The sequence below is a fragment of the Sylvia atricapilla genome, chromosome 10 (assembly GCF_009819655.1).
Source record: "Sylvia atricapilla isolate bSylAtr1 chromosome 10, bSylAtr1.pri, whole genome shotgun sequence".
In the NCBI taxonomy this organism is placed as follows: domain Eukaryota; kingdom Metazoa; phylum Chordata; class Aves; order Passeriformes; family Sylviidae; genus Sylvia; species Sylvia atricapilla.
Genome location: NC_089149.1, coordinates 9,517,085 through 9,529,498, shown reverse-complemented (window position 1 = coordinate 9,529,498; position 12,414 = coordinate 9,517,085). Strand labels below are relative to the sequence as shown.

Genomic DNA, 12,414 nt, shown 5'->3' with positions numbered 1-12,414 from the left:
GATCTGGTTTTGTTTTTTAATCCTAGGCGTACATTGCAGTCGGCAATGATCAAAGATGGGCTCATTTTCTGGCTGGTTGATGTTCTAATAGACCCAGATTGCCTGTCTGAATACAACCTGGAGTATTGTGCTGCCTTGCTCATGAATCTTTGTCTGCGGAGTGCAGGTGTCTTACATTTTGAATCACAACCTTATTCCAAGAAATAGATAGGGAAGATTGTGAATCTTTTTTTCCTGCTTTCAAGTGACTACAGTCAGCAGCAGGGACCACAACCAGAGATTTTTGAGTGTTGTAACCAATGCTTTCTAGCACATCTCTTTTCCCAAGAATTCCAATTATGGGAGGTTAGCTTCACCAAATTTTAAAAAATTAAGCAAAGAGATGAGCAGTGACACCCTATAAGATTTGATTATTTTTCATATTAGTATGTGAAGGCTGCCATTGCTACATTCCAGGCCCACTTTTCAAAGGACACTTTGTGTCCAATTACAGATTCTGTGTAAGAGATTTCTTTGTTAACAGAAAGAAGTGGGTTGAGGAGTAATGGTGAGGAGCTTAACCTTCACCTTGTCTTCACTTCTACAATGCAGAGATTCCCCCCAAGAAAACAAAATCCTGTCTATGTCCAAGAAACTTAAAAAGAGCTTAAATAAAATTTCCTTTTAAAAAGGAAAGCAAGGTAAGGGCAAAAAATCATCTACTTCTTGTAAGCAAACAAAAACCTTTGTTAAATTTTTAAATCCCTTTTGTGCTGCATCCTGTCCAAGACTACAGCTGCCTAAATCCAGAGTAACTTCACTTGATATCAACTTAGTTATTCTGAGCACCATTTATCAGGTACAAGAAGCAGTACTGCTTTGTGCAAACTATATTTAATACTGATTCTAAAAAGTAAGATAAAAACTTGCTCTAATCTGTTTTATTTTCCAAGCGTATTTATGTGTTCTGCCTTTGCAGGGAAGAAAATATGTGCAAGTATCCCAAACCACATGCTCAGAGTTCTTTCAAGTCTTCTTGATCATGAGAATCCTAAGGTATTTGTACAGCAAACTTTGGGTTAATGAAAAGGTGGAAAGAAAAATTAAAAAAAGAAGAAATGAAAAACTGTGAAAAGTAAATTGCTTTTGTTTCCTTTATTAGACTCTCATGTAAATAAGTTGCCTGGTTTTTTTCCCAAAATTCACAAATGTGTAAATTTTATTTTGTTGAGCAGAGGTTTTTCTAGACAGAGGCATGTCTTGCTTTAACAAATGTTGGCAGCTAAGAATGGAAGCCTTTGGATGCAGTTACCATGCAGTCCATGTGCCCTGATTGCAATTTCTGATGCTGCCTAAATGTCATGCACCAAATCACCTCAAGCTTAACTCATTCATAGGATGAACAATGTGTGATGCAAACCCATTGTGCAAAACATCAGGTGCAGGGGAACACATTTGCTGTAGTTTTAAGGAATGCTATAATAAAGTAGTAGACTTGTGACATTCAAGCCCTAATATCTTTATCTCCCACTTCACTTGACCGGTCATTTTAATCTTTTGTGGTTCCTTCCTTTTCTGTCTCAGGGTACACTTGCATCTTAGATGTTAAACTACCTCAGAGGAAAACGCTAAAACTTATTAGTTATTTCTACCTGATACTTGTCAGCACATCACTCTGATAACTGCTGCCTTGTTTCGGCTGTCCCTGCAGAGGGGCATTTTTTTAACTGTACAGTAAAATTTAAGGCAGAAAGAAATGCAAGACAAATATTGTACAAAGCTGAATTCATGGAGGCAGAATTTTTACCAGGATATTCTAGAATAATTCCATGATGATTGTGCAAGGTGTTTGGAGACTTCTAATAAAAATGAAATATAAATTCTGGTGTCTTGTTTTTATATGCAATGACTGTATCATCAAGGGGTTTTGTTTATACTTAAACTGAAAATAGAGAATACACTTCAACAAAGTGTTTCATCCATGTGTTATGAATTCATTAGGAGATGTTAACCAGTTCTTCACTAGCATTGTTTTGATTAATTTTGACATACCTATATTGGTTTCTTTCACTGCCTTTTTTTGTGAATGATGCAAGTTTAAGACAATACATACTAATACAAGATAAAATACCAAGCTCTAGACTGAAATACTTAGAAAATGCTGCCATGTTGTTGAAGTCTGTGCCTTAAAATTACTTTGAAATTTCTCTCAGAGGGTGCATTCTTACAATGTACTTGGCACTTACTTTGGCAGAAGTTTTACTATTTGAAGTCAAAAGTAGAATACAGTGGTCTGGGGTGTGAGGAGAGCTTCCTGAAAACCTATGGAATCCTTTTGTAAATCCCAGTTCCTTGTCTTCCCTGGCTTCGACTGCTTCCTGGCCTGCTAATTGTTCACTTTTCCAAAGGTACAGACAGAGGATGACTGAAAATCTTAGTGCTTCAAAAGTAAGTGGCCATTCAAAAGGGTCACTAAGTGCTGGTAAAACTAGTTTGACAGATCTCTTGGCTTTCACTAGCCATAATTCAGAGCTTTTGTGCTGGCAAGTTTTTTTGCCTCTCCTGAGGGACAGTAAGAGGCAACAGTATGAGAGGATGTTGGAAGCTGCTTTGGCTTTATCTTCCTGCCTAAGGCTACAGTGCTTGAAGCCTGTCTTGAGTTAATGCTGGCAGGGTCTTTTCTCCATTCTTTGTCCTGTTTTTTTGTACTGCTATTAGTGTTTTTCAGAAACTAACCTTCTTTTTCTGTTTTCTCTCTTTTCCTGTTTTTTGTTGTTGTTGTTGTTGTTGTTTTGGGGTTTTTTATGGCTAGGTAAGTTTGTAAGAATACATTATCAGAGGCAGGGGGCCTCTTTGGGAAATTGGCATGCAGCATACTGGTTTAGATCAACCATATCACAGTATATTTGCATCCTTAAAGTTCTCTGCTTCACATGTTGAAATTTTTGCAAGTCCAGTCTACCGTGGTTAACCTCTTAGAAGTACAGTTATTCTACACTTTCACTCTTATATTTTGCTGATAGTCAACTAAGATGAGGGTAATAGTTTTTCTTCATGGTATGACTATTTCTCTTAGGTCCAGTCATATGTGAATGGAGCACTGTACAGTATTCTGGCCATCCCTTCTGTCCGAGAAGAAGCCAAAGAAATGGTAAGAAGTGCTGCTTTGCATAGCATGAAAATCAACACCTCAGCCAGAGATGGCCCAGACAGGGACCTGCTGAGCAGGGCACAGCATGTGGTGAGAGTCACGGCATTTTGAGAAGGGAACCTACAAGAGGCCCTTCCCTTTGAGCCTCAGGGAAGTATGAATATATGTCTCCAGCACTTGTGACATATTTTCAGGTCTTTTTCCCAGGACTGGAGCCCCAGTAGTGTGAAGGATTCTGTCTGAGTTACAAATTAAAGGTGTTACTTTAGAATTGTGTGTCCTAGCATTTTGTAGACTCCTTGTGGCCAGGGGTTGCTTTCATCTCACCTGTTACTTCTTCCCCTTACATAACTCATTCTGCACTGGTGAGTAGCCACTAAAACGAGTTCTTGCTGCTTTTCCTTCTGACTGATATAGACATGGTTATTTGAGGAAGGCAGCAGCAGGAAGGTTTCAGAACTAGGAACTGATTTCTTATGAAAGTTAGTCTAATGGTAAGGACTGTGTTTCAACTTCTGTGTTTGAGGAAGCTGCTCCTGGGATAGCAGCATGTCTTTGTATCTTATGAACTCACCCAGAGAGTTATGGAGACATAATTGTTGGCACATGTTCTACCTCACAGAGCACAGAGGATTGAAAGTGATCTTAAATGCTTAAAGACACAACATCAAGGCTATAAGGAGCTATAGAGACCAGGTTTAAGGTCAAAGCTAGTTCGGCTTTTTGCTTTCCTTCTCTGAACCTTGCACTGTTGTCTCTGTGGATACAAATTTTATCCTGTTCTGATGAATTCAGAAGGCAAAAGCAACAGATCTATTGTAAAAAATTGTTGTTTACATGGACATCTCTATGTTTAAGCCTTAAAGCAATCTAGAAAGCATATTTCTTCTGTCTATGCAACGTTTGGAGCTGGACACCATGGTTTGCTTCACACTGCCTGTGTTTTTCCTGACCAAAAATAAAAAAAGATATTTTAGCTGACAGATCTCTGTCACTGCGGTCACATGAAATACTGATCTGCCAACGTTTTCTTCCCCATCCAGGGAATGGAGGAAATTCTCCGCTGCTTTATCAAGGAAAGAAATGAAGAGATGGTTCGACAGATGGAATTTGTTATCAAGCAGCTCAATTCAGGTCAGAACACATGCAGCTATCAGATCTTTAAATCTTTCATAAAAGCCATAAAAAAGCTCATGTTTTCACTTGGCAATGGAACCCCCAAATAATAACAACAGTGTGATGGTCTGAGAGAGGGTGAATAGTGAATGTGAGGATTTGAAAGTCATGTATTTTAAAATTTCCTTTATGTTGTAGTAATAAATAAGAAATAAAAGGCTGAGTAAGACACAAGTCAAAATTTTTGGGACCGTAAATAAAATGACCTTGGCTGTTTTCTTTCATGCCAGTGGTCTGATGGTAATGGGAGACTCCTGTCAACTGCAAAATGCAGTAGAAATTTGTGAAATAGGGTTTAGGGACTAGGTCTGTCTGTGCTCAACTCCTGCTCTAGTGAAGTGTAGTTTTATGTGAAATGGCTTATCCTGAATAGGGAGCAGAGACCGTCCTCTTTGGAGAATATGTTGATGGGTCACAGGAGTTGTAGATGCTGTTAAAAGAGACTGAGAAGGAGTAATATTTATTTCATTTTCTGTTGCCTGTGACTGAAAGGAAGAATAAAGAAAGAGAAAGAATATAATGAAAAAGGAGATTTATTCTAGTTGCATCTTTTTGTACAGTAAACATTGAACAAGTTGAACTGCTCTCTTTGGCTTTCAGAAAGAGAATGCAGCATGTCTTACAGGTCTAGCTTGTAAAAGAACAAATAAAGTATTAAAGTACTTTGTATTGCCACTATACAATACTTGTTTTCCAAGGTTATAGAACCACTCTTCTACCTGAAAATGGCATTTTTAAGAGTTTTTGTCTGAGTCATTGATGAGTACAAGTTGTGTTTTCAGATTTCCAGCATAACCCTGGCCACTTTTTCCCTGAGGAAATAATTTTCTCCAAAAGTTAAAATAAATATTCTGCACAACTACTAACTTCTTATGTACAAAAGCAGTATAATATTCAGGTATTTGTAGGGAGAAGTAGAGTCTCATATTAAAAAAAATATTTTAAATATAGACAAACTTGCAAGTGCACACACTTTCATTCAAGACTTGTCAGTAAATAAGTGAGGTGTCGCTGTGGATTTTATGAGAAAGTAACTATTCTAGAATGTTTCTATTTCTGCCATTTCCCAAAATATTAATTGATTTCAGTGATTTCTAGAATGCTTGTAGGATCAAATTATTCCAGTAGTTGTCCTGAAAAGGACATGTATGTATGAGAAGCAGGTTAAATCTTGCTCCTGTAAAAGTGAGGTAATAATGACAATCCGTTAGATTGTACATGTGCAACTTCACTGACACCATTTTTTTTTGCTTCTTTCTAGAAGAGCCATTCAATGATAATATTGTGTCTGATGATGAAGATGAAGAGGAGTATGATGAAGTAAGTAAAAGCTTTCTCACACCTTTTAGAAAAATCCTTAACCTTCTAGAAAGAAAATATTTGTGTCAATAAACCCGACTAGTTTTCTGGTGAGTTTTGCTTTTGGTTTGTATGTGTACTTGATTATTCTTGCATGAACAAGAAAATTTGATCTGTTTCCATTACCTTTTCTTCATTTGAAGTCTTACTCTTCTATTTTGGCAACTCACCACCTCTGTGATAATTAAAGGAATATAGCTTGACATAAGTGAAGAGATGAAGAGTTACTGCAGCAGTAGAAATCTTGTTTTCAAGCAGACCTATTGGGTACAGTTACAAATAAAAAGCATAATACCACAATAGTTAATAAACAGGTTGTCACTTTTTCTTAGGATATCATTATCTACCCTGACTTTATTTGCTGTTTAAAAACTTCCATAGCATGTGTTTTGCCCTGAAGAAGTCAGTGGCATGGGAGAGTGAGTGAACTGCAAAATGTTCTTGTGTTAGAAGTATTACTGCAGAACAGATTCACTGAAACCATGCTTTTAGACAAAATAGAAGCTTTTGTCCTGAACCAACAAAAATAAAAGAGAGAAAACTCAGTTTTGTCCATGTTCTAGAAGCTCATTGCACATTAATGGGAATAACAGTGAACTGGGGAAAACCAAGTCTAAAATTTGTCTTGTTACTGCAGCGTGACAGAATGCATTTTGTAGTGCATGTTGACCTTCTTCTGTTTTAAACACAGATAAAAATGCAAATATCCTGACTGTAACAGGTGTGGTATCATCTCAGCTGCTATGGGGTGCAGCACCATGCAGTATCCAGCCTTTGCCTGGCAGTGTCCAGGGAAGCCTGGCACTGGTTGCATTATTTATCCAGTTTTTATGTTGTGTTGTGTATACCTTTTGTGTTGTGGCACAGTAGGTGGTGAACTAATAATCCCTTTGCCTAAAGTTAGACCTTTGTGGAAATGCTAAGTTTAGAGCTATAAAGCAGTTTTATTTAACAATCAGCTCTCCCCTTTTTATTCTAAGGGAATGCAGTAAACTTTTTTTCTTATCAGATTAGATTATTGTCATTGCTTCACCTCTTGCAGTCCTGAAGTCAGTTTTTGATAATCTTTCCACTCCCCCAACCAAAAATCAACGCTTGTGGTGCACAATGGGCTTCCTGGAGATTAACCATTAAAACTTCCCTTTGCTTAAATGCTGCTTAATACCTTTTAACTGATGTTTCAAGGCTCTGAGTGTCTTGGATGTATGGTGAGAATCCAAGGTGATAATACCTTTGCTTGAACTTCAGTATACTTTTATTATAAAAGGATACTATGTTTTGTTGTAAAAACACATAGATAAGTCCCACACCTTCCTGAAAGGTGTGGCATTGAATTGCATGATAACGTTGAACACTTAGATCACTTTACCTGTTCCTGGGGATGAAAGGTGAATTCCCTGGTTTAGTCCTACCCCGTGGGTGAGGTGCTGCCTGCTCCTTGCAATCACAGCAAAGGCTCTAGGTCAAATCCTTTTGAAATCCTTTTTGCCACTGGACCATCATGTGTTTAAGGTGGAATTCTGGCATTTCTTATTACTTGACTCAAAAAATACCAGTAGGCTTTTGAAACAGACAAATGTCCAATTCCAGTTTTTCATTAGGTTCACCATTATATTTTAAAAAAAGCCAAATTTGAAACTGTTTTTAGTGTAACATCAGTTGCAACACATTCTGAATCCTTATTGCTGCTGGGGACTATAATTCTGTTCTGCTACAAAGATGTCTGGTTTCTTTTTCAGTTTAGAAAATACAGTTTACAAATACAGCAGTAATGCATAATGTTGTTACTTTGTTAAATAAACAAAGATTTGTTGACTCACTACCTCAATGTTTGGAACTCTTGTATTTTGGAAGTGCAGTGAGTTATTGTTCTCAATGGTGTTCTGTGTTAACATCTGATGTTGTGATCTGGCAACAGAAAGTTTTGGAAAATTTTATCAAAAGTCTTGCTTTTGTGTAGCTTCTGAACTACTACAGACTGAATGCATTTCAGGATATGTCCATGTATTGGCAATTTTGACATTATAGTGACATGCTGTCAGACTGCTAACTGCAGTTACTGTTACAGTTACTGTTACCATTCATAGGGTTTTGTGGTTTTTTTGCTTTTATCTGTAATTTAGAGTTGATGAATTCTCTCCTGACTTTGAGCAGATCTTGTGGAGCTTTCTCCTAAACACTGCGGCTAAGATGCAGTTAAGCTTTTTAGAGGGAAATTTTGGGATTTCTAAGGGCATCGTACTTTCAGAAATTTAAGATTCTGTGCTGTGTGGCTCTGAGCATATAACCATATTAAAAATGTCTCTGTGTGTGCTGTTATTCAGAAATAAATTGGCTTTTGTGTTTGTCTGGTAAGCTTTAAATTAACTAGTGTAGAGCTTAGGATACACTGGCTCCTGGAGTACATACCCAGCCTTGAGATGTCAGCTTTCTCGGGTGTGTTGACACCCACAGTAATGGTGTGTGTTTCCTGGTTCTCAATATTCTCTTGACTGGTCTGTTAAATACTAACTTAATTTATCTTCAGTATTTGATCTCTGCGTTTGCTTTTTATTTGACTTGGACCATCTTGAAAAGCTGCTTGTAAAAGTGAACATGTGATATTGTAGCTCTGATTCAAAAGTTTAATTACAAGCTGGAGCTGTGCGAGGTGACTGTACAGTGGCGATTTATCAGACACCCTCTGATCCACTGTCACTCAGCACCTGGCAATAAAATCAGGGAGCTGCAGCGTGAAAATACACTTCAGCCACAGAGTACATCAAAAGAAAGAGCTTAATCACAGGGCTTCAAGCCATTACATTAACAGGCTTTGCTGCCAACATCTGCTGCAGCCTGTGAGCAGTGGGGAACAGGGTACCAATTGTGTTATTTCAGCAGTGGAGTGATGGCACATCGGGCAAAGTCCTTACTTTGTACAAGAAGGCAGAGGGGGGGACACTTTCAGGCTCGGTTACCTGGTAGGGTAAATAATGTCAGGGAGCAGGATTGGCTGCATTAATGAACCATGTAAAAAAAAAAAAAAAAAGTCCTCCCAGATCTATTTATATAGACCTTATCTTTCTTCTTCTCCGCCTCCCCATCAAAATACAGTATATTGTGGACTTTGGAGTGTGGTTTCTTGGTGGGTTGTTTTTTGCTTGATGCAGATGATTGTTGCCTAGTCTACAAGTGTTTGTCCTTTTGCCATCATCAGCATTATTTTTCACACATACCCAGCTTTCCAGGTAATTAAGAGCTTATTGTAACTATTTAAAACTGAGTCTAAATCTCACTAAAGTAAAACTGCTTTTAATTTTCATTGTGGTCTGGAGTTCATCAGAGTCCGGTGACTATTATTTTTAATGGAGTTTATGCCAAGCTTTCTACATAACTATGCAATATACCTTTTTAGAATGATTCCTTTACTATTTCTCACTTACTGTTTTTGACAGTCATTTACATTTACTGTCACAACAGGTTTCAAAAGCAAAGAACATTTTCTTCATCTGGAGTGGATCTGTCTTAGGATATCTTGTGCAGGACTGAAGAGAATTCTTTTTAGTAGCAGAACACAAGCAAAAATACTGTCTTGTTCTTGTACTACTGGTTTTGGTTTGCTGGAGGAATCTCTCAAACTTCAAAATTTCCTGGCTTTTTTGATCTGTAGAAGCTGCAGAGCTTCCATGAAAGATTAATCACCATAGTTATTCCGGAAATAGGTAGAGGAGAGTGAATTCTTGGTAGTTTTTATTGAAGCTGGTTACATTTGGGTTTGTGGAATAAAATCAACAGAGGATTGTTGTTTTGTTGTATGATATTTTTATGCTGAAATACTGATTACAAGCTTTTTGTACCAGCCCTGTATTACCTGTTTTGAAGCTTCCTTGCACAGCTGAGTTTCTTGTTGCCTTGCAGGAGGACAATAACATCCTGGAGCCTGATCTGGACAAAGATGAGGTTTTACTGCCTCAGCTGGGAGAGCTTTCAGGAGAGAAGCTGCTAACAACCGAGTACTTGGGAGTGAGTACCACTCCTTAGAATCTTGAAATAAATTAATTTCCTGGGTTAGGTGTTTTATTTCAGTAGTTTCACCACTTTCTTCAATTTGTTGCTTGAAGAGGCAGGTGCTACCTGTGGAGCAGTCTGAATCTTTCAGTCTGTGTATGAGCCGCTGCTCAGGAGAAGCAGAAACAGTGTGAGAAAGGAGCTACCCTTTCACAGGGGGTGGTCAGGCTGTGGCTTAATAATAAGCTACAGGCAGCCTTAGGGTTCTAGTGCTGTACCAGTGACTCTGGGAGCACACAAAGCAAAGTGCTGAGCAGGTTAATACTGGAACATTCTGTTGGTCTGAAATTATTTTAGAAAAAAGAAAAGTTGAAAAGTCAACTGTTCCTGCAGGCGTTGTGCCGGATCAAGTATTGTCTGCCTTACTTCAAGCAGCAAAAAGCTATTAAGTAAATAAGCATAAAGTTTTTATGAATGCCATTTAGTGTGCTGTGACTAATTTGAGTTATTCAGAGGGCTGGAGTACCTCTCCTGTGAAAACAGGCTTAGAGTTATTTAGCCTGGAGAAGGCTCCAGGAGACCTTATTGTGGCCTTTCAGTCCTAAAAGGGCCTACAAGAAAGCTGAAGAGGAGCTTTTTCACAAGAATATGTAGTGCTAGGACAAGGGAGAATGTCTTCAAACTGAAAGAGAGTAGATTAGATTAGATACAAGGAAAAAATTCCCTGTAAGGGTGGTGAGGCTCTGGCACTGGTTGCCCAGAGAAGCTGTGGCAGCCCCATCCCTGGAACTATTTGAGGCCAGGTTGGATAAGGCTTTGAGCAATGTGAAAAGTGAAAGGTGTCCCTGTCCATGGCAGGGGAGCTGGAACTGGATTTTTTATGAACCTTTCCAACCCAACCCATTCTATTATAAATGTATACCTTCTGGGTTTGAGAGTCCAGAATCCTGATGATGAGTGATCTGAGAGGAGATGTGAAAGAGCCTTCAGTGATTCCAGGCAGTTTTATCCAGTGACACCAGAATGCAATTTAGTTTCTGCTGCAATGTTTCTACAGAATTTTCTCTAAGGCTTCAAATACCTGTTTTTCCACCGCATTCTTTTTTCTTCGTTTCCTGCTTATCAGATAATGACTCACACTCCAAAAACTAAGAAGAAACAATTTGCTGGTGTCCATCAGAGTATGGATGAGCCTCTCCAGAGACCTGTGACACCAGGTTATCACAGAACTGCGCATCTAATGTAAGTCCAAACAAATGAGACTAAGTTGGATTTTTTAAGCTCTTTTAAAAAGCATAACATCAACAAAGAAAAGAAACCCATAACAATGCCTAATAACTAAACCTTCCCTGTCTAAAAATGCATTGCCATTGTCATTCATTACGGATAATTTCTAAAAAAGAGGCGGAATGTTGCAGTCAGAGAAAGGTCCACTGGTTGAGGTCACATTCTCAAAATAGTTGAATAAATATTTACTGATCAGGTTGATTTAAATTTGCATTATATCCCACATGTTCTTGGATCTTCTTGTAATATTATAATATAATATATATTGCATTCGAATGTTGCACCAAATGTCTACAATGCCTAGGATATTTCACTTCACAGTATATTATTGCTCTGGAGTATATTATAAGTATTACAAAGTATATTGCTCTGGAGAGGTTTGTTAGAGGACAGACAAAAAAGAAAATGGGTAAGATAAAAATCTTGTTATGTTGGGTTTCTCTGCTTTGGAAGAAATACATTTTCCATCCGAAGTGTGTGTGACACTTTGCTCTTGATGTGATTTAGGTCAAAGTAGAAGGCTTACTGTAAATGAAATAATGGAGTCTTATCATGTAGAGCTCCTTGAATATTCTCTGCCTTCTGTTAGAACAAATATATCTTAATTTCTGAGATGAAATTTGTCCTGTTCACTCTCCTGACGGAGGAAGTAAAATGCCAGTGAGATCCCAAATTTGAATGTTTTTTTAACTTTTAGTTACATAGTTTTGGATTTGATCAAGTTCAGGTAGCTATGATACAGGCATGTTTATTGTGAGGATTTAATGTTTTCATTTATGTGGGTACTTAATCTGAGAGACTACAAGACTAACAAAGTATGATAATAGTACTCAAGACTCACAGGATTGATAGAGGTAAGTCTGTTAAAATGAACAGGTAACCTGAAATGCAGCAATGTTATGAAATTACAGGTGGTTCTTTGAACACATCAGTCCTGAAGATTGTCCCATGTCATCCCTCTGCCACTCTTTGCATTCCTGTTTTAAATTTTCTATTTCTTTAAATACTTTTCCTCCTCATTTTAGTGTGGAAAATGGGTACAGAAGACAGTAAGGACTGATGTGGGCTGTAGTTGCACATGTATGGGTGACTCTGAGTTAAGTCTGTTGTTTTGGACAAGGTGTGGCCACAGCTTTATCTTAGCATTAGCACTTTACATTCCTACAAGGTGACCTGACTGGGAACTTTCCTGCATCATCCAAATACACCTTTTTGGCAGGTGTACCATTCTTATGGGGTTATGTTTATTATGTTACCAAGGCCTTGGAACAGAAAAGTGTAGCATATCAGATCTGGGCATGGACAGAGCCCCAGAAGACATGTGTTTTTTAAAAAAGCAAGGTGAAGGAAACACACATTTCCAAAACAGAAGAATTTTTGGCTATCTTGTGGCAGAATTTGCCTTGCAATCTTAATTTTTCGTCTGAGTGCTCGCCTGGATAAAATGGCATTTGTTTGAACATGGCAGCTACTTT

General features: G+C 38.0%; 1 protein-coding gene across 1 annotated transcript in view; it reads left to right on the top strand.

Annotated features, from left to right (window-relative positions):
- The window catches only part of ARMC9 (armadillo repeat containing 9), a 41,187-nt gene extending 30,289 nt beyond the window's left edge, over positions 1 to 10,898 (top strand). Inside the window, exons 15-21 of the mRNA XM_066325911.1 lie at positions 27 to 166; positions 959 to 1,035; positions 3,056 to 3,130; positions 4,174 to 4,264; positions 5,568 to 5,626; positions 9,563 to 9,667; positions 10,779 to 10,898. Of these exons, the coding sequence (XP_066182008.1) occupies positions 27 to 166; positions 959 to 1,035; positions 3,056 to 3,130; positions 4,174 to 4,264; positions 5,568 to 5,626; positions 9,563 to 9,667; positions 10,779 to 10,898 (667 nt within the window). The remainder of the gene's footprint in view (positions 1 to 26; positions 167 to 958; positions 1,036 to 3,055; positions 3,131 to 4,173; positions 4,265 to 5,567; positions 5,627 to 9,562; positions 9,668 to 10,778) is intronic.
- Positions 10,899 to 12,414: the final 1,516 nt, after the last annotated feature.